This window comes from Podarcis tiliguerta, assembly GCF_965153285.1.
Source record: "Podarcis tiliguerta genome assembly, chromosome: 11".
In the NCBI taxonomy this organism is placed as follows: domain Eukaryota; kingdom Metazoa; phylum Chordata; class Lepidosauria; order Squamata; family Lacertidae; genus Podarcis; species Podarcis tiliguerta.
The window spans coordinates 1,870,692-1,893,281 of NC_139544.1; the positions used below are offsets into that span (position 1 = coordinate 1,870,692).

A 22,590-nucleotide genomic window follows, 5' to 3' on the forward strand; every position below is an offset into this window, starting at 1 on the left:
CCTCGCGGGAAGCCGTGGGGAGGGCGGGCTCTGGGCGGGCGCAGCCAATCCGCGGCCTCGCCCCGGCGTCCCCGGGCCAATGCGGGCGCTCAGGAGACACTGCGGCGCGCGGCCCATTCGGCGTCGCGGGGCGCCGAGCGGCGGAAGCGGGCCAGCGTCACTTCCGGCCGGAGCATGAGCTGCCAGCGGGGGAACGTGGCGCGCACGAGGCCGCAGCGGCACCAGAACGCGCAGGCCTTCCGCAACGACAGGCACGACGCCAGCGCCCGGCGCAAGGTAGGCGCCCCGCTCCCTCGGGGCCCCCTCGGAAGCACCGCCGGCGCGCCTGGCGCCTCTCCCCCTTGCTCTGGCTCCGGGGCCGGGGCAGCCTCTGGCCCTCCCGGTGGTCCGGGCCTGGGTGTAACCGAGGAACACTGACCAGACGGACAGAAGCTGGAGCCCCCAGCAGCCCGAGGGCCAGAGCCCCCCCCCCCGAAGATGAGTTGAGAAAGTGTGGCTGGAGGTGTGCGGGAGGAAGAGCGGCTGATAATTGACATTAACAATGACTTCTTTATACCCCGCCCACCTGGCTGGGTTTCCCAGCCACTCTGTGCAGATTCCAACAAACGATTTAATGCACTGTAATCCCGGCCTGTCCATGTTTGGGTTCAGTGGAACTGGCTTCCAAGTGTGTGACCACAGAACTGCAGCCCCAGGTTGCTGTTCCTGTTCTGCATGGCTTAATTGGACTGATCTCTCTAGTCAGGCAGGACCCACAGTGCATAGAAAGCAGCATCTTTCAAGTGTAATTTAAATACTCATCACTGTAACCATCCCTTATGAAGTGTTGGCTGGCTGAAGATGCAACTGCGAAGGAGTTTAAGGTAGAAGTTCTTGTTTGGGTGTGGACTAGGGAATGTTGAACCTTACCAATTTTATTTTGAAAACAAGGAGGATTTTTTAAACAAGCAGAGTTCTGAGGTTGTTTACATGTTTAAACAAAACTAGCTTGCAATGGTAATAAATACAATGTAAATTAATAACAGCAGAACAAATAAAAGCCAGTAGCAGCCTATAAAAATAATCAGATGCTGAAAAGCCTAGGTAAATCAAGTTTCTACCTGCACTGGAAGAGCATCTGTTTTGATGCCAGGTGAGCCTTAATGGGGAAGGCAGCATATAAGCAGGGTGCCAGAAATGAGAAAGCCCTCTCTGGTTAAATTCATGTCAGGCCCTCTACCTTGCTTCTCCCAATATGCCACCTATGGGTGGATGAGTTTCAATAGGGACTGCAGCACAGGCCCAAATTCCTGGGTTTAATTTCCTTCCTACTGTCTCTGGTACCTGAGTTTCCCAGTTGGCAGAATCGGAGTAACCAGTTACAGGCACAAGAAGCTGCTATGCATGTGATACAATATCATGTGATACTTCATGAACGTCTGTCTCAAGCTCTTTTTATTTACCATTTTTCTCAACTAAATAGCCTCAAATACTCATTGATCAATGAACTTCAGGATACTGTAAGATGATAACAATGCAAATATTTTAGGCTTCTTTTCTGAGCAAACAATTCCCCCAAGCAATTATTACTGTAATAAAAACAAATGATAGAAACACTATAATATTTAAAACACACCAAATTCATAACACTAGACATTAAAAAACCTTACCCAACGAATGGGCAGCATGCCTGGAAAACCAGTTGAAGAATTTTTTTCAGGGCCTTCCGAAAAGCTTGCAGCAAAGAGATTGGGTGCAGGTCCAGTGGAAGGGAATTCCACAGCGGTGGAAACACCATCAAGAAAGATCTCTCTGTCATGGCCACACAACTTTCTGACGTAATGGGTGGGCACACAAAGAGAACCTCCAGAGCAGAGCTTAAGGTACAAGCAGGGCGGTATGGGTGTACTGTTGAATAAATAGCTTTGTTGTCATCTGAATTCTCTTTTCTTTGTGTGTGCCTGATGTGTATGGTGGTCAATATGACTGATCCTCCTGTTGTGATTATATTTGTTTGATAGTGTGACATGTTGGCATTTACTGGTACTTTGAAATATATGTCTTTGGAAATGTAGCCTAAGGCCTTTAACTGTTCATATTAATACCAGTGCTTTCAATAAGATTTAGAATGCCTAAGCCTGCAAACATTAAATGAGTAATATTTTTATTTAACAGTTTTAATAGTACTTTTTACTATAGAACTGTTGTTTCTACAATTGCATGAGGGCAGCTTCCCAATAATTTCTACATTCATGTTGAAGATATGTAGAGAGTCTTTATAAATGGTGGACATTCTACTTTCTGACATTTGCTGCTCTGGAAATGTGTTAGTCTGTTGCTGATTCCACCCTCTGAAGTTATTTACTTATTGGGCAATTGTGTTTTTGACCATGAATAGATGCAGTTGTAGGGGTGTTCTTGTATTATGACATTCCATGCGGGATAGTGTTATGTCATTGGTCTATAGCTGCATACCTTAATGGCAGGGCTTGAAAGAGAAACATTTGTACACTGCAGGCAGTAGTCCAGTTTGATCACACACCTAAACCACATTGCTGCGGAAAAGGTCAGTTTCAGGCATTGGCATTTAACGAGAAAGGTGGAGTGTTTTAGCCGGTGGTGAAAATAAAAATTGGGATAGAGGAGAGGAAGAGGAGGTCCTGTTTGTGCAGGTGGAACACCTGGTGCTAATGGGCACCTTTGTTGGATGCAATCCAATCTACATATCTCAAAGAAGAAAGAACACCATTGATATTTAACTAAAGTTGAAACACGGGGTGTGTGGGTGTGCGCGCATGCGTGCGCAAAGGCCACAGATGGAACAGATTTTAAAACATGTTAAAAGTATTTTTCATTTATTTCTGCAGAGCATAAAGCTCTGAACAATTCCATTGGGGGGGGGGCTTTATATAACTAGTATGGTATAAATAAAAATAAAAATGTAAAAAGCTTGCAAAGCTTATACCAGAACAAACTTAGTTGGTCTATAAGGTATAGGGACCCATGACTATTAGGTCCAGTCGTGGCCAACTCTGGGGTTGCAGCGCTCATCTCACTTTATTGGCTGAGGGAGCTGGCGCACAGCTTCCAGGTCACATGGCCAGCAGGACTAAGCCGCTTCTGGCGAACCAGAGCAGAGCACAGAAATGCTGTTTACCTTCCCGTTGGAGCAGTACCTATTTAACTACTTGCACTTGCTTTTGAACTGCTAGGTTGGCAGGAGCAGGGACCGCTCACCCCATCGCGCTCACCCCATTGTGGGGATTCGAACTGCCGACCTTCTGATCGGCAAGTCCTAGGCTCTGTGGTTTAACCCATAGCGCCACCCGTGCCCCTGGTTTATAAGGTGCTACTAGACAATTTTTTAATTTTTATTTCGACTGTGTCAGACCAAAACGGCTACGTACTGAATCTAGTATAGCATAGGGAAACTAAAGCATTTCAAAAGGCTGTATTCTCTTTTACCATCACTAAACCATATAAATTCTGTAAATTTGGGCATCACCACTGCTACTCTTTCATTGGGTATTAATTGGTATATGCCAGGGATCAGCAAACTTTTCTACCAGCAGGCCAGCTTACTGTCCCTCAAATCTTCTGGCGGGCCGGACCACACACGCATGCATGTGCACACACACGGACGGAGGGGGCTGCTCTCTCTCCCCCAGTCCCTCCTCCCGCTTTCCTACCTCCTCCGGCAGTGGTTGGGAGCCGACGATGGTGGTGGTGCCTGTTGTTTCTGGGAGAGCTTTCCCGGGCACCTGGCGTGGGGTCAGCAGGCGTTCCAAGCTCCGGCCGAAGCCCCACGACACACCCACCAGCCTCTCTGCCCATGGCCGCGATGCTGGCCAATCCGAAGCCTTGCCGCCCGCGCGCTGAGGAAACCCGGCGCAGCTTCGGATTGGCCACCATCGCCACCCGCCCAGAGGCATTCGTGGCTTTGGATTGGCTGTGGGAACTTCCTGGAGCCAATCTGAAGCTGCCTGCATGCCTGTCACGGAGGTTAGTCCCCATGCAGTGAGGCGTCGCTGCGCCATGCCAATTTAGCGCGGGGACTTACCTGGCAGGCAGCAGGGTCCTCAGGCTGTATTAAAGAGCCCCTCGGACCTTGTCCAGCCACGGGCCTTAGTTTGCTGACCCCTGATATAAGCCATTTGGTTGTAATTAATTTTTATTTATTTTTGCTTCTGTTTTTAATTTTCTAACTAAAATATAATATTGCGCCTGTACTTCACTATTTGAATAATCCAAAAGAACATATAATGGATTTGTGTTATAGTGGTGAGAGGGGACATGTTAAAATATATGAATACAACCAAGTTCTCTTTTCTGCGTATGCCTCAGTTTCTTGCTATGATTCCATGACTGATAGAACACCAGTGCACAATATCTTAGTGTTTCCTCTTTTAGTACACTCCCCTTTTGAATTTGAGTTTTAATGCTGTACACCTGGCTTTCTTGAAAGCAAAAATGTAGCCATGAGGCAAGTTTAAGACTTACTCTGAACTATAGTATTACTTTAAAAAAAAGAACAAGGCAGTTTTCTGTTTGTACTCAGAAACTGAGATGTTCTATTGCAGATGTCATCAGGTAAGAAACTGCTTTTGTCATATGATTTACTGTATGCTTAATAAGTATGTGTCTTATCATGTGCACATATCTTTGCTACTAATCCTTTACAGTTCTTGTTTATCCTGCAGTTGAGCTCTGCTGAGACTTGAGTCACTTTCACTTTTCAGCACTACTGCACAAAGCAGGGCATGAGAACAGCATGGCAGGCAGGCTCTTCAGTGGCCTGGCTGCATCTGCTCAGGAACATCTTTCATTCCAGGCTTGGCATGCTGGCACCAAACTTGAAGTACAAGAGAAATGGCCCAAATAAGGAGGATTGTGGCATAGAAGAAGCTATGCTGACTTCATCTTATGTGATTAGAGCAGGTGTTTTGGCATATCCATCACTTCTGCTGTGCAGATAGACTGGGTTTGGTCTTTGCTGGGCACATGCATGGCATGGGGGGGGGGGGGAGAATCAAGTGCTTCTAAAATAGCCCCATTCAGGTGTTCAGTACTTTTTGTCTTCATCCCTAGCTTTGCACCTGACCTTAGAATTTTGGTTCTACTTTTCTGAAAGCTGCATTGGCTTACAAGAGCATTGTGACTTCTTCAGAGGTTATGCTGGTGGCTACTGGAGAAAGCACCTTTTCTGTGGTGTTTCCCAAATTGTAGGACACCCTCCCTAGACATACCCACCTAGTACTATCTTTGTCATCCTTTAGGTACTAGGCATGTAAGTAAGTAAGGTAATATAAGGAACACAGCAGGGTTAACATAAGAAAAAGGATTATGTATGACATTCAAGTCAATTGCAAGATATACCAAGTTTGTGATGATACTTGTCTGAAAAGTGTCTTACAGTATTCGCTGTGTGTGAAATAAAAGAATGCCATTCCACAGTGTGGTACCGTTTGAAAGGGTTTCAGATAGTACACTGTAATTTTTCCTAGTTTTATTAGCTAAAGAAAACAATTCAAGGATAAAATAGTATTATTAAAACTACCCCCAGAGAAGTGTTACACCAGGAAGACAAGACTCTCAAAGGGGGAAACACTGCCCTAGAGTCTAGAGATTGTAGTCCTTGTCTGAAATGATGTGTGATCTTCAAATATATATTCTTTCTCAGATTTGTAGTGTTAATTGCAATAAATGTGTACATTTACATCCATCTGCCTGTCTTTGTGTCTGTGTGTGTGGTTTTTTTTTAATAAAGTGGAGGGTGAAGTTCTACTCTTCCTATAATTTACAGATATAAAGATTTAGAATAGCCTTAGCATAAACGGAAGAGTTACAAAAAGAAAAACATACTGCTGATTTTTAAAAATAAAATTAAACATACTTCCTTATTAATGTAAAGCAATGCATGTATCCAGTGTTTGCGAGAGAGAGAGAGAGAGAGAGAAGTCTAGAGTAGGAAGCATAGGTCAAACAGGAAGTGGGTGTTGTGCCTCGGTTTCATAATTACAGTATTTCATGCTTCATTACCATTAAAATAATGATCCTCTTGCTTGATCATAGATTCCTGTTTGACAAGCTATAGGTAATGAATGACTTTACGTAGCCCTTGGGAAATGTCTGCACTCCTCTCAGAGCTGCTCAGACAGAGCACTTCTGGCCATGCCTGCTTGCATTCCAAGTACATTAATGTTTCTGGGCTCCTTTATCCTTGAAACATTTCCCTTTCCAGTTGTGATGTCATACTCCCTTAATGGAATAGCAAAGTATTTGGAAGGAAAGCTCTCCCCCCTCAAAAAGGACATTGCTTAGCAACATCAAGTTTTCTTTCAGTGCTGAAGCCTAGAACAGTTTTGAAGTTTGCCTGGTGCCTCCCCAAACTATTAAAATGGTTAAAGATGCCAGAATGCTCTCAGGAATACAAAATACGGTATCTTTTCATTTGTTTGCTTTTGCATACTAATGAATACAAACCAGAAATGTGAGGAAGAGTAAGTAGAAGCTAGCTGTGAATTTTAAAACTATTTCTCATAGTGTTCTGCTTACATGTCTATTCAGAAGACTGGCAATCTTGTTAAAACCGGGGAATTTATGGCTTGTCCTGCTGTCTTTAACATATGCCCTACAAAAGGGGATATGCATCTTTTTAAAAAAGAATGAGGCTTACTAATAGTTGAAACACCTTCCACAACCTTGATGATGATGATTTTATTACTTTAATAACAACAACAACAACAACAACAATAAATTTTATTTATACCCTGCCCTCCCCACCTCAGGGCGGCTAACAAGCAATAATAAAAACAAGTTGAATGAATACAACTTAAAAACAAGATTAAAATACAACATTGAAACATTAAAATACAGCCTCATCACAGGAGGAGAAAGGAAAAAAGAAAGAGGGGGAGGGAATCAATTGACTCCAAGCCAAAGGCCAGGCGGAACAACTCTGTCTTACAGGCCCTGCGGAAAGAAATCAGATCCCGCAGGGCCCTGGTCTCATGAGGCAGAGCGTTCCAGCAGGCCGGAGCCAGTGTTGAGAAGGCCCTGGTTCTGGTTGAGGCTAATCTAACTTCCTTAGGGTCCGGGACCTCTAGGGTGTTGCTATTTATGGACCTTAAGGTCCTCCGTGGGGGATACCGGGAGAGGCGGTCCTGTAGGCACGAGGGTCCTAGGCCGTGAAGGGCTTTAAAGGTCAAAAGCAGCATCTTAAATCTGACCCTGTACTCCACCGGGAGCCAGTGCAGCTGGAAAATGCCACCCATCTGACTGGGTTTCCACAGCCACACTGGGTGGCTCACAGCATATATCAGAACATGCTAAAACATTAGATATTAAAAGCTTCCCGATACAGGGCTGCCTTCAGATGTCTTCTAAAAGTCAGATACAGTGGTGCCCCGCAAGACGAATGCCTCGTAAGATGGAAAACCCGCTAGACGAAAGGGTTTTCCGTTTTGGAGGTGCTTCGCAAAACGAATTTCCTATGGGCTTGCTTCGCAAGACGAAAATGTCTTGCGAGTTCCTGCGGGGTTTTTTTCCTCCCCCCCCTTTTCCCAAGCCGCTAATCCGCTTATCAGCTGATCCGCTAAGCCGCTTAACAGCTGATCCGCTAAGCCGCTTATCAGCTGATCCGCTAAGCCGCTAATGGGCTTGCTTCGCAAGACGAAAAAAAACGCAAGACAAAGAGACTCACAGAACGGATTCTTTTCGTCTTGCGAGGCACTACTGTAGTTCCTTATTTCTTTGACATCTGATGGGAGGGTGTTCCATAGGGCAGGCACCACTACTGAGAAGACCTTCTGCCTGGTTCCCTATAACCTCACTTCTCGCAACGAGGGAACTGCCAGAAGACTCTCTGTGCTGGACCTCAGTGTCTAGGCTGAACGATGGGGGTGGAGAAGCTCCTTCAGGTATACTGAGCCGAGGCCATTTAGGGCTTTCAAGGTCAGCACCAACACTTTGAATTGTGCTTGGAAACATACTGGGAGCCAGTGAAGATCTTTTAGGACTGGTGTTCTATGGTCCTGGTGGCTGCTCCCAGTCACCAGTTCTGGATTAGCTGTAGCTTCAAAGTCACCATTGAAGTACTTTATATTGGAGCTCCTTGGTTGGTATGCTGCAGAGAAGAGGAAGATAGATCTGCTGTTGAATTTTGCTGGTGGCATTGCTGCATTATTTTATAGTTTCCTTTAGTACTCTGTGAAGACTTTATTGTGTCTGATTATATAGACTCAGTGCTTGATGCAGTATGGCTTACCTTCTGCTACAAAAATTCCACAGTCTGCCCAGCTACCTAAAAATAACATCTAAACAAGGAGAGTTATCTTTGGTCACTGTCCTTCCCAATTTTTCAGTTGAGACTTAAGAAAGTTCTTTTTTTAACCTAGGCACTAGAAGGATCCTGGCTGTGTGCATATGAAAAAGGGCATTCCCAAGCAACTAGGATACCATTCATTTCGCACCCAAGGTGTACTCCACATCTCAGCAGCTAGAATTTGCACAGTTGTACTTTCCTTATTTACCAGCTTGAACATTGTGGTTCTGGCATTTGTTGCTAAAGTTTGCTGCTGCTTTTGTTGAGGACCCAGAGATAAATGTTCTCCCTTCACAAAAGTCCAAGATAGTGATTTCTGTTGTTGACATTTGTATGCTACAACTTCAATGCCTCTTGATGTTTCTTTTCAGAGATCTGATGTATCTAGATGTAAAAACCTGTTAGCCAAAACTAATGGTATAGCCCACATACTACTGAAACAATTAAAAAGGAAGAGGATGTTCTCAGTGATACTTTAATCCCTGCCCACTTGAAATGCCTTGTTTTCAGTGCAAAAAAGCAACAGAGAGAAATATAAGATACAAAGCAGCCAGCTCCCACCTGTATAATTCCAGCCTGTGGAAACTGGAAATCAGCCTTTTCCTATCCCTGCCATTGTTTCTTTTTAAAAAATCCTTTATACTTTTCAGATGTATACATTTCACTGATTTTACAATCATTTTGACATTTCAAAACTTGACTTCCTTCCCCCTCTTTCTGTGATTCCTTAAATTTATTTTTAATATCATAGAATCATAGAGTTGGAAGAGACCACAAGGGTCATCGAGTCCAACTCCCTGCCAAGCAGGAAACACCATCAGAGCACTCCTGACATATGGCTGTCAAGCCTCTGCTTAAAGACCTCCAAAGAAGGAGACTCCACCACACTCCTTGGCAGCAAATTCCACTGTCGAACAGCTCTTACTGTCAGGAAGTTCTTCCTAATGTTTAGGTGGAATCTTCTTTCTTGTAGTTTGGATCCATTGCTCCGTGTCCGCTTCTCTGGAGCAGCAGAAAACAACCTTTCTCCCTCCTCTATGTGACATCCTTTTATATATTTGAACATGGCTATCATATCACCCCTTAACCTCCTCTTCTCCAGGCTAAACATGCCCAGCTCCCTTAGCCGTTCCTCATAAGGCATCGTTTCCAGGCCTTTGACCATTTTGGTTGCCCTCCTCTGGACACGTTCCAGTTTGTCAGTGTCCTTCTTGAACTGTGGTGCCCAGAACTGGACACAGTACTCCAGGTGAGGTCTGACCAGAGCAGAATACAGTGGCACTATAACTTCCCTTGATCTAGATGCTATACTCCTATTGATGCAGCCCAGAATTGCATTGGCTTTTTTAGCTGCCGCGTCACACTGTTGGCTCATGTCAAGTTTGTGGTCAACCAAGACTCCTAGATCCTTTTCACATGTACTGTTCTCAAGCCAGGTGTCACCCATCTTGTATTTGTGCCTCTCATTTTTTTTGCCCAAGTGCAATACTTTACATTTCTCCCTGTTAAAATTCATCTTGTTTGTTTTGGCCCAGTTCTCTAATCTGTCAAGGTCGTTTTGAAGTGTGATCCTGTCCTCTGGGGTGTTAGCCACCCCTCCCAGTTTGGTGTCATCTGCAAATTTGATCAGGATGCCCTTGAGTCCATCATCCAAGTCGTTGATAAAGATATTGAATAAGACCGGGCCCAAGACAGAACCCTGCGGCACCCCACTAGTCACTCTTCTCCAGGATGAAGAGGAACCATTGATGAGCACCCTTTGGGTCCGGTCAGTCAGCCAGTTACAAATCCACTGAGTGGTAGCATAGTCAAGACCGCATTTTACCAGCTTCTTTACAAGAATATCATGGGGCACCTTGTCAAATGCCTTGCTGAAATCAAGGTAGACTACATCCACTGCGTTCCCTTCATCTACCAGGCTTGTAATTCTGTCTTTTGTGTTTCCAAATTAACTTAATTTGCTCATTTATTCATCTTCTTTAAATATACTATACTCTTATGAAACTATAGGCTATTACAATAATCCTAACAATATTTTTATCTGTTTACAATTTATCTAAATATTCAATAAACCATTTCCATTCTTTTATACAAAGGTTATCTTGATTTCTTATTCTTCCAGTAAGTTTCTCCATTTCTACATATTCCATAAGTTTTTGTATCCATTCTTCCTTTGCTGGGAATACTACTTCTTTCCATTTTGGGGCAAGTAACATTCTTACTGCTGTAGTCACATACATGAATAAGTTTCTGTACAGTTTAGGTAGTTTTGTCCCTGTAATTCCCAAGAGAAAAGCTTCTGGGTTTTTTACGAACGTTATTTTAAACATCTTTTTCGTTTCATTACAGTGGTACCTTGGGTTACATACACTTCAGGTTACATACGCTTCAGGTTACAGACTCCGCTAACCCAGAAATAGTACCTCGGGTTAAGAACTTTGCTTCAGGATGAGAACAGAAATCATGTTCTGGCGGCGGCGGCAGCGGGAGGCCCCATTAGTTAAAGTGGTACCTCAGGTTAAGAACAGTTTCAGGTTAAGAACGGACCTCTGGAACGAATTAAGTACTTAACCCGAGGTACCACTGTATGTATCATTTCCCTGTGCAGTGGACGCTCGGCTTGCGAACGTGATCCGTGCGGAATTCACATTCGCACCCCGCAGCGTCTGCAACCCGTGCACGGGTTGCAATTTGGCGCTTCTGCGCATGTGCAAAGTGCAGTTTAGCGCTTCTGCGCATGCGTGACCACCGAAACCCGGAAGAAACCCATTCCGGTACTTCTGGGTTTTGGCGGTCCGCAACCCGAAAAAACACAACCTGAAGCGTCTGTAACCCGAGGTATGACTGTAAGCCTTAACCGTGATACAGTGGCTCTTCAGTAGTTGTGTTACCGCTGTAATTCTTGTTTGATAATAGAACTTGGAAGGCTAGACAAGCAAATGTCACTAATTAGATCAGGTAAATAAATATTTCTGATTCTATTGTCTCGCATAAGTTGACGGCCGTAATGTCTTAACTAGCACGCTTAATCTTAACTAGCACGCTTTGTGGTAGCACAGCCCTTTTCCCATTTCTCACAAGCTGTGACAACAATGCAACAAAAATGCTGACATTACAATTCTCCTCTGTTTCTTCAGGAGAATGCCATTTAGTCAAAAGTGTCCCATAAGCATCTCATTTTTGGGTCCCTGCTTCTAGTCTTTCCACATTTACCTTCTGCCTTCAAGTTTCTGAAGCATTAACAAACTGAATAGCACTTTTATCTTTTCTTAATATGTAATAATACATAGTGACAACATTTAAATCAAGTGATGGGGACCATTGTAGAATTCTCAAATGTATAGACTACGATCCTCAGAATGTTGACAATTCATATTTTTTTAAATTACATTTTGTTATAACAAATTGTGATTGCAATCACATAAATATATATATTGGATTGTAATTAGTTCAGTTGAAACAACCATATAATAAAATACTGAAGGCTTCTTGTAGGAAGGAATTAGACAGTTTTCATTGTGTAGCATCTTTCTTTGGATTGTGCAGTTAAAATTAGCTAAGTGCCTTATAAAAACCTCACAATTCTAGCTAATATATTCAGGAAGTGTGAATTAAATGACTTAAAAGCTAACTTCTCTTTTCCTCTTGTAGTCTAAAATCTTTGTACCCATCATGATTGCCACAATGGCCTTTGCAATAAATTAGCTTACAGTTAATCTTTCCCACTCCAAGCCTTACAACCTTAGCTTTTGAACTGGGCTTATCCAAGTTTTTCTTTTGCCTTTGCAAAAAAAAAAAAAGCTATTTTCCACATTATATCTCTACTGATGCTATTATCATGCCCCTGCAAATTCTTCTTTGCTTTGTGTTTTCTGTGATGTGACTTGTTTGTAATTTTAACTGTATACATTTGTAATATGCAAAGCATTTTTTTCTTTTAAAAAATTGCTTTGTTTTTCCTGCCAACACTTGACCTTGAAGTCTGAGTCATCTTAGTTTTCTCAGTGCTTACACTGTTTCCATGAAGAAACTTTAATGGGATGAATACAGGCAATTTAACAAACAGAAACAAAACTGTTTGCATTCTAAGGCAATTATTTTTCATTGACTTTTTCTTATTTATTTATCTATCTATCTATCTATCTATCTATCTATTTATCTATCTATTTTACTTTACTTTCTCCTGATCTGCTGTATTGTACTGAAGGTGAGGTGAGGGGGCTGAGAGACTTCAGAGAAGTGTGACTGGCCCAAGGTCACCCAGCAGCTGCAGGTGGAGGAGTGGAGACGCGAACCCGGTTCCCCAGATTACGTCCTCTGCTCTTAACCACTGCACCAGCAATGCATCTGAATACCAGTTGCTAGAAGCCACAGGAGATGAGTGAGCTTAGGCTTCCCACCTTTGTTCTGGCAAAATACAGGACAGGGTAGGGCGGTGCGGTTGGGGGACAATTTTTTAAAAAATTCTGGTGCTGAAGTGACTTGAAAGCAACCCATTACAATCTATTGCAACCTAACTGGATTGCATCTCTGGAATTTGTCACACGCACGCACACACACAATGGATTTTACACTGAATTTTACATTTTACACAGTTCTTCGGGGCCACTAGGTGGCGCGTTGGAAGATGGCCGACAATAACATCTCTCTGACCCATACGAGGTATTAAGGGGCTGCTATGGGAAGTAGGCAGCCTTCCTACCCCCCCCCCAAGGGTATGGGGGGGGCTGCCCTGCCAGCGGTGTTCATAATGCACCCCCTGATCCGAGAGACGGGGGTGTGGAACACTTGGCAAAAGCCCTCGATGGAATCAGATCTTCCCGACGCCGATTCCAATCAGCGCGTGCTAGTTGCTTCAGCCTGGAATTATAATTGGAACTAATTGGAAATAACGGATCGGAAGAAGGCTGAAGCACATATATCAAGTGAGGCTCGACGATAAGGACTGCTGATTAATGCATCTCTGTGATCGGGAGTGACGGATGGATAAGTAAATCTTTTGATGAATTACCACCATGAGAATGTAAGGCTGGAACGAAGGGGGGGGGTGGAGAAAAAAACTCTCTTTATTTCCTTTGCATGATATGACTATAATAATCCTCCACCCTAGAAAGAAATAAGATCGTCGCGTTTTAAAAAAACATAAACAGAACTTTAAAACTGTGTGGGGGAAATGATTACAATACGAGAAGATCGAAAGGCGAGAAGGAGGAAAATTCCTATGACGCAGTTAAAAAAACATGGCGTCTCGCCAAGACAGGCTGGCAGGAGAACAGACAGGAGGGGGAGGAGATTCAGGACTATTTGAAAAAGAAAGAAGGTTGGAATGCAAGTTTGACCTGACAGAGCCCCTGATAATGTCTGATTTATTGGGCTAGCCTGAGGAAAAATAATGGACCGACCGAAGATTAACAGAGGTCGTTCCTGAATAATATGAGCTTGGAAGAGCACAAAACCCACACAGAGACGCCAAATCTTCAATCTGTTTGTGAAAATCATCAGAGATCGCAAAGAAAGGAATAAATGATAACAACAAGAAGAGAAAGAAAGTAATAAAGATCTATCCGAATCGAACTGGATGGAACTGTTTAATAAAAGCAGCAAATAAGTGATGTCTGGAGTCATCTGGAATTTTGGACTCGTGCGGAGCTTGATGTATGGGTACCCCCAAAAATTTTAAAATTTGGCTGTATAATTTGGAATTAATGTGATTTGAACAATGTGATGTGATTGGCCTGTTAATAAAAAATATTTCAAAAAAAAAAAGAATTTTATATTTTACATTGAAATACAGGACAATCCTGTGTTATACAGGCGGCAACCCTAAGTCTCCTCTTGGGCTCAAATCCTGCTTGCAGATTTCCCACATGCATCTGGTTGGCCATTGTGAGAACAGGATACTGGAATAGATGAGCCATTGGCATGATGCATGAGGCTCTTCTTATGTAGTTAAATCTGATTAGTCAACAAGGAGTCGAGTTCTTGCGGAGATAATGTTGCGATAGTAGGATGAGTAGCTTCCTGCTCACTGTTGGAATAGCTGAGTCACCTCTCTCTCTCAGTAGGTACAAGGGGAAATTTACTATGCACTGATGTTTGGCCAGAGTGTCAAACTAGCCTAGCATGGTGATGTTCACATGCTAATACATGATGCTTAACACTACTGTAAACATCTCTAATAAGAAAGTTGCCAGCAGTGTTAATTTTGACTGATTGGAGAGAACATTTGCAAATGCTTCCCTTCATCCTTGCAACTCCCTGCCTTGCAGTGACGGAGGCCAAGCAGAGAATGGTTGTGATTTTATTTGGAGCCCTTGGTGGTGTTATAATATTGCTAGTTCTTTTCTTCAGCTGTCTGTGTCTGACGACATGTGTCTGACTCACAGCTGATGGGATTTTCAAAAGCTGCTTAATATGGAACTGTGTGTTTGGTTAAAAGGGTGACGTGAGAAATCTCACCAGGTATTTCTAAGGCTTTTGGCTGCAATCCAGAAAGCTTTTTTGAATGTACCCAACTAAGCCTGCAGTCAAACAATAAGTAGATTGGTTCATTCTTTCCATAAAAATCATAGCATGTGCCTTTCCTCAAGCAATCCAGAAAACAGTGTAATTAATGCTGACAAAATTTTGAACAGCTTTTCATAGATCATACACATTACATCGCATATGGTTTCTTAAAGTTTTCAAAACTAGAAATAATGAAGTTGTCACTGATTTGTGAGATTTTGTATTTCAAGTTCAACTAAGTAAATGCAAACTCTTCATATTCCTTTTAGAAAATTAATGCAAAAATCCATGAAGGGCTATGTCAGCATTGTAAGGAAGTCCTGGAATGGCGTGTAAAATTCAACAAATACAAGCCACTAACGCAACCTAAAAAATGGTGAGTAAATATTGTTCCATAGCTTACTACTTTGCTGTTATTACATGTGCTCAGTGCAGACCAGTATGTACTGAAGATACTTGACTGTATTCAGATGTCAAGATGACCCTAGGTGTGGACACAGCCACAGTCTTGTGATTTCATGAAATAAATTTGTGAGGAATGAGGCATGCTGAAGAAATGTCGATACAAAAGCCATGCAAAGTAAAGACTGTCATTAAATTGGAGCTATGGAACACTTCCTTAAAATTAATCTAGGTGAATAGTCTTCAGTGGACTTTGAACTATCTTAGACCTCCATTGCTTGAATAATCATTAGTTGCTCTTCCATACATTCAGAGACAAATGATGTATGCAGGCATGCATGTAAATAAGCTTCAGTGTATTCTTTTTAAATGAGAAGCAGCCTCAGGAGTCTGCAGTTTTGAGCAGGGCAATGATAGGGCATGCAGGACCCTGCATGGGGAGGAAACCATTTTGAGAGGGAGAGATTGAAGCACTCCCTTTCCATTCACTTACAATCAAGCCTGTCTGCTTTTCATTAATACAAAACAAAAATCTGGGCTTTGTGACTTGTCTTTTTTGCTCAATGTGTCATTTGCTTCTCAGAAGGAGTAATACCTTTGCATAACTAGGTGATTCATACAGAGGAACGCCTTGCAGTTATAAACAATCTTTGGGCTTGCCTTTGGTTTTGAAAGTGTTGTATCGCTCAAAGTCTCTATGGCGAGGAGGAAAGGGTGTGTTTGAAACGACCTTTGTGACTAAGGCTGCTTTCTTATGTACATTTCCATAGGAGTGAGTCCTGCCAAACTCATTGGGACGTACAAGGCACTTTTATGTTTAGAAGTGAGGGCTATGTTTTGGTGGCACAAGTTTGATGAAGTAGCAGAATTTGATAGATAACTTTCAGAGTAAGCCAGTGGCCCTTGCTCAGTGTCACTGAGTTGGGATTTATACTGGACTGTTACCTTACTGTAGAGAAGATGAGAACTACTGACTCCTGAAGAATCATAGAATCATAGAGTTGGAAGAAACCACAAGGGCCATCGAGTCCAACCTCCTCTGATTCAGGGTATAAGCAACTGCCACTGATTCAGGGTATAAGCAACGAGCAAAGCATTCTTTGTGTTGATTTGTCTTTTTAACATTTTGTGCGTCTGGGGAATATGTGCAGCTGGAAAATCTGCTTTAAAGAAGCCTTGTGCCGGAGATGTAGAATGTAATGCCGGAGGGGGGAACCTTCTCTAACCCTTTGGGAAGAAAGGGGGTACTACATATTGCAAAATGATTTCAAAGCTTCTGAAAATCATTCAAACATCTCTCTTACTCAGCTATCTGAAATTTGAAAGATATGCAGCGATCTTTTGTAACAAACAGTCTGGTTAACCATTTTAATTCAACTTTTGTGTTCCTTTTAATAGTGTCAAATGTCTGAAGAAGACTGTAAAGGATTCTTACCATATCATCTGCAAACTGTGTTCTCATGAATTAGAGCTATGTGCTAAATGTGGAAAGAAAGAAGAAATTGTGGTTCCGTAAGCATTTCACTTAACATTTGTGTATCCCAATTTATTTCACACAGGTGTTGGCAAACTTTGGTCTCCAGCCAGAAACATTCTGATGCCTGGACCTTCCTTGCCTAATGGGCAGGCAGGAGCAAGTTCAAAGCCACATCAGAATCCAGGCTTGGGCCAAGCTCCAGAGCTGGGAGGAAGGATCAGGTTCCTCCTCACAGTGGCAGTGAAGGTTAAATTGTCCAGCCCTGCTTATGCTGTGGATTATTTCATGATCTATACCTTAGATTTGATGTGTGTAATAATCATCTTAACTGGTCTTGGAGTAGCTTTGACTGTGAGATGGAAGGGGAAGGAAACGCAAGCATCTGCCATGCTCCATGTATTTATCATGGCCAAAATGCAGCTCTTGTGTCTTTGGGCACGGTCTCCTTGGGCAGTGCAAATGCTGTTCCTGCATGTGAAGCATCTCCATCTCTCTTTGGGCAGATGTGTTGCAGTGCTGGTTGGAGAACTAAGTGTGGCCTCTTACGCCGCCGCCTCCTCCTCAGCTTTTCAGTAATGATGACACTAAATTTAGTATTTAAAGCATCTTTACCCTGCACTTCACCCCTATGGGCGCCAAGAGCAATGTACAAAAGGTCAGTAATGAACAAGGCACCCCCTCCCCTAGGGCTTTCAATCCAAAAGGCGGGAAGAGGAAGGAAGAGGAAAACTAACCAAGTCAGGCACCAGTTATTGAAGTCACCAAAGTCTCATAATAACCAGCATGAATGGAAACTGTTTGAAGAGAGTGAGGGAACCAGAGGCATCTGGTCTCTTAGTAGAGCCAACCGAGTGGCCTTGCTCCCTAGGTCTTTGTATCCTGATTGTTGCTAGGCAGTTGTGGGAGAGGAGGAGTCATCAACTTCAGTGCTTCCACATGAGGATGCCTAGGTTTGCCATCTTAACCACAGGTTTGGACCCTTCCCTTTTCCAGTAAAGTGGCCAAATGGTAATTTGCTACAACAAAATGGGGCACATTGATGAAACTGTACGAGTTTGGTTACATAAAGGAGTTCCATTAGTAATGCAAATGCTCACACCTTGGCTGCATCTATTTATATACATGCCTAGGCTGGAACTACCAGAGTTAACCTAATTGAGCTGTTTGTGGAAATCATTTTTAAGCACCTCACCAAATGTTGATTTTTAGCACGATAGCTTTTAAAACATGCTATGAGTTTTTTCAATATAGTTGTTCTGATATGCATCAATTTTGCAACAGTCAGACAACAATGGAAAAATGCTGTTTTCTTCCTAACTAGCATATCTATAGCATTTTTATAGAAATTGGTTATATGACTGATAACTACCTGGATGCTGACCTCACTTGTAGTAAGCAATCTCTTCTCTCTCACACAAAACACATAATATCTGGGTCATTTCAGGAACTCCTATATTCTTAAATGCTTCCAGATCTGGAGGCTAATTGTTTCCAGTAATATTACAGCAGGGTCAGCACTTACCTAGGCATTAAAAAATAAACCAGGAGGAGATACTGTATTCAGTGATATGCTATGTGAATTGTGGGCACTCTCCTTTAATGGCATATGAGAGCACAGCTCAATTTTTTTTAATTACAAAAAAAATACCTTCCCATTTTGGTCAACTGCCTATGATTAAAACTGTTGCCCACATGCTAACACTAAACAAAAATTTATTTCTTTATTTATTTCATTTAGTAATTTTTTCTGCTGCCCTTCTGCCAAGGATCACAGGACAATTAACAGTATAAAAAACTCCAAATTAATAACATAGTAACAAACAAAAACAGTTACCTCGCCCCAGATTAAAAAGCTATAGATTATTTAATTAGCCAAAGACCTGGGAGAAGAGAAATGTGCCTCACCAGGGAGAGCATTCCACAAGTGGGGAGCCACCACAGAAAAGGCCCGTTCTCATGTTGCCACCCTCCAAATCTCTTGCAGGTTGGTTCCCATGGGGAGAGGTGGTCCCGAGACAGATAAAAAATGGATGACAAATGCCTTAGATGTGTCAAATGAGGCTTCATACATTAAACAGAAAAGAGAAACCGTACCTAGGTTAGACTATGTAGAGCAGAACAGCTCTTTCTATTACTCCCACACCAGCAGCTTCTCCTTGCTTCCCACGAAGCATTGCTCTGCTGTTCTGGCCAGCATGACTGACGGGTTGAGGTTGCATAACCCTCATGGTTGCCCCGGATCAGACATGTCAGACCTGTTGACCGCAGTTGACTGGTCGATTGTGGGGTTGATCTTGGTCGATTGCGGGCCGAGGCAGCCAGAGCACAGGAGGCGCCTCACCAGCCAGAAAGGCAACGGGAGCTGGGCGTGAAAGATGCACGCGCACAACAAAGGCAGGAGGAGAAGCCGGCGGGAGGAGGAAGAGGGCGGAGGCACACGCAGACGGAAAGGCATGCTGTGTGAGTGTGAGAAAGAGAGAGCGCTGGTTGGGGGGGGGGGAGAAGAGAAGCATCGCCCAGAGCTCCGCAGCCCATCTGCTTTGAGGGGGGAGGCGGGATCGGGATCGCCTGCACGGCTCCCTTTGACAAGGGCGGGGGGAGCATCTGGCATCGGGCGAAGCAGCCAGCGCCCACCCACCCTGTACCCATCCCTGCTGCCCACCTTGCGCCCATCCCTCTCCCCTGGGGAAACAGCCAGTGCCCACCCATCCCTGCCCCCTCAGGAGAAGCAGCCGGCGGTGCGCGCCCACCCACCCTGCACCCATCCCTGGGTGGTAGATCACCGCCAGTTTTTATAGTGGATCATAGACCACAGACTACTCCAAGTTGGACATGCCTGCCCTAATCTATGCCATATGAACCTGCCCGGATCCTGAGATCATCTTCCGAGGCCCTCCTTTGTGTGCTGCCTCCTCAAGAGGTCCAGAGGGTGGCAGCATGAGAATGGGCCTTCTCTGCAGTGGCTCCCCGTCTGTGGAAAGCTCTTACCAGGGAGGTTCGCCTGGCGCCTTCATTGTACACCTTTAGGTGCCAGGCAAAAACGTTCCATTTTAATCAGGCCTTTGGTTGATTTGGCTGATATCAAAATGTGTTTTTTTTAAGGGGGGGGGGAGGTTATTGGGTGGTGGTTGTTTTTATTTTGATATTGTATTTTGTGGTTTTATATTTTGATTTTATTCTGTGAACTGCCCTGAGACCTGCGGGTATAGGGCGGTATATTAAGTAAGTAAGTAAGTAAGTAATTAAATACGTAAGTAAATAAAAATATTTGTATGAAATATTTGTATGAAAAGTCTCTTCTCCTCCTGCATCACATCCCAGTTTCAAAATTCAGGGATAAAAGCTGGAGAAATGATACTTTGTGTATTTTGTCATAGGATTCAGACAACTCTAGAGAACACTGAGCATGAACCTTCCAAAAACGATCAAACAAGAAACAGAAATGTTGAATTTGAGGAAGGCCATGAATTGGACTTAAGTGGCGAGGAAGATGAAGATCTGGATTTACTGGTGAAGAAAATTATAAACTTAAAGCCTGAAAGGACCTGAGTCTAATTATCTCTCCAGGGAGAAGGTTTTGGGTACAAATTCCATTTCCAGCCAGGAGATTGCTTATTATTGGACACTTTTGCAGTTTAAGGTTCATGGTATCTGGAATAGTTAGCACAAACCTTATGCCTGCATTTTCTTAAAATTTGGTAGAGAATACTACCATTTAATAAACTTTTCTTTAAAAATGGATTAGAGTAATTTTGTGCATTCAAATGAGTGTCTTCATTGCTTGTTGATTCCCCCGGGCGCCTGCCCCTTCGCCCTTCCCAAAACATACTGTAGGTGACAGTGGAAGAAGCTCAGATAGATAAGCTAGGCACCAAAGACACCTGAAACCTCGGTTACAGTCGCCACAATGGAATGTCGATTTACCAGTTGGTTAGACTGGATGTCCCTTGAGGTCCCTTCCAATGTTCGATTCCATGATCTCAACCCCATTGCTTGACTATAGTCTGCTTTTACAACAAATCACTTGTCCCAGTATGCAAGGAGGAGGAGCGCACGCAGCAGGAAGGGAAATGGTATTGACAATGGACGAAGGCAGAGTTTTTTAAACGGTGGTCTATCAGCTCCATTTGAGTGGTCTATGGAAAGGCTGCCGCACAGTCAAATATACTCAGCCCTCCGCTTACTTTCCTTGATGATGGAGGACTCAGGTGCCCAACAAGGGGTGCATGATTTGTGTGGCAGCGCAGAGGCACAAGGCAGGTGTCTTTTGCTGCCCATGAGTCGGCTCACTCAGTGGAGATGTCAGTTGCCAACTTGACACCCAGAAATCTCCACGTAGTCACAATTGGACCTGCACCAGGAGCAAAACATGCCGGGCGCCCGGGGAATTTCAAAAACTGTTGGTAAGTCCAGGGACTTCACTCTGCTCCTTCAGCTTCTCTGTTCTGACTAAATCCACAAGGCCTTGTCTGAATCATTGTTGTTCCATCTTTGTATATCTTTGTCACTAGCAACCCTTTCTCTGCCCAATAATCACTACTTTTAAAAAATCAAAGTACATACATAAGAATGTAACAGTAACTCCGCAGGATTGAACCAAACGTGAAGCTAGTGAGCATCCTCCTTCCAACAATGACAAAAATATGCTTCTGGGAATCTCACAAACAGCCTGAAAGAAACAGACCCGGCTTCCTACTGACCTCCCTGTCTGTCTCGTTTTCCTACCTCTCTTCTTATTATCGGAAGATCTCAGTGAGTGAAGTGGAAGATAGATAGTTCTCTGGTGCTAAGGATGTAAAACAGAGTTCACCAACGTGGCCCCACGGGCTCCTGCCCCTGGGGAGATGGGGTTTGAAAGCAGCCATTGGTTGTAGCAAATCAAATGGTGTGTTTTCTCTGGCTTGCAAATGTCTCCACTAATCCAAAAAGGCTGGTGACCCCACTGAAAGCCGCAGTGCCAATGCCTGTTAGAATAGCAGGCTTCCTGTCATCAGCATTTTGGGACCACTGTGGAAAGAATGTTTCTAATCCTGATGAAAGGGAAACATTAGAAAGGACTTTTCTGGTAATTATTAATATCTAACAACATGACACTCCTCACTCTTTTTGCCTAGGCTTTTTCATTCTGTCCCTCACTGTCTCTCAACTGTCCTTCAACACGCCATTTGTCCCTCCATCCAACACTGTCCTGACCACCATTCTTCTATTCACTCTCACATTGGAAGCTGTCAAATGAGAAATGGTCTTCCACCTGCCACTTGGTTGGAATGTTCAGGGGGGAAACTGGAGAGGATTGTGGAAGCCACTTTCTGTTGCCTTACACTGTGCTGTGAGCTTGAAAGCCCTGTTTTTGATTGACCTTCATAAGCAATTATTCTTTGTGACGTATATCTCAGAAATAACATCATAGGTCAAGCATTTTGATGTTCTGAAACTGCCTTGGTCGCGCTGGTTGATGATCTCCAGCGGGCTAGGGACAAAGGTGAGAGCTGTTTCCTAGTTCTGCTGGATCTCTCAGCGGCCTTTGATAACATCAACCATAACATCCTTCTGGACCGTCTAGAGGGGCTGGGGGCACTGTTATACGGTGGTTCCGCTCCTCCCTCCTGGGCCGTGTTCAGAAAGTGGGGGGGGGATGAGTGTTCACACCTCTGGGCTCTCACTTGTGGGGTCCCTCAGGGTTCCGTCCTCTCCCCCATGCTTTTTAACATCTATATGAAGCTGCTGGGAGAGATCGTCAGGGGGTTTGGACTGGGTGTCCATCAATATGCAGATGATACCCAGCTCTACCTCTCTTTCAAATCGGAACCAGTGAAGGCGGTGAAGGTTCTGTGTGAGTGCCTGGAGGTGGTTGGAGGATGGATGGCAGCTAATGGATTGAGGCTGAATCCTGACAAGACAG

The 22,590-nt window shown here is 43.7% G+C and overlaps 2 protein-coding genes across 2 annotated transcripts in view; both read left to right on the plus strand.

Moving 5' to 3' along the window:
• The window catches only part of GDA (guanine deaminase), a 462,724-nt gene that overhangs the window by 367,013 nt on the left and 73,121 nt on the right, over positions 1-22,590 (plus strand). The gene's annotated exons all lie outside the window — the stretch shown is intronic.
• Positions 123-20,427, plus strand: LOC310659753 (uncharacterized protein C9orf85 homolog). The gene is made up of 4 exons (XM_083403546.1): positions 123-276; positions 15,079-15,185; positions 16,610-16,723; positions 20,066-20,427. The coding sequence occupies exons 1-4, from the start codon at positions 175-177 to the stop codon at positions 20,235-20,237; spliced, it is 495 nt and encodes a 164-aa protein (XP_083259672.1). The 5' UTR covers positions 123-174; the 3' UTR covers positions 20,238-20,427.

Coding starts and splice junctions, on each gene's coding strand:
- LOC310659753 (XM_083403546.1), top strand. CDS start 175: ATGAGCTGCCAGCGGGGGAACGTGGCGCGCACGAGGCCGCAGCGGCAC. Junction 277..15,078: donor ACGCCAGCGCCCGGCGCAAG/GTAGGCGCCCCG, acceptor TATTCCTTTTAG/AAAATTAATGCAAAAATCCA. Junction 16,724..20,065: donor AAAGAAGAAATTGTGGTTCC/GTAAGCATTTCA, acceptor ATTTTGTCATAG/GATTCAGACAACTCTAGAGA.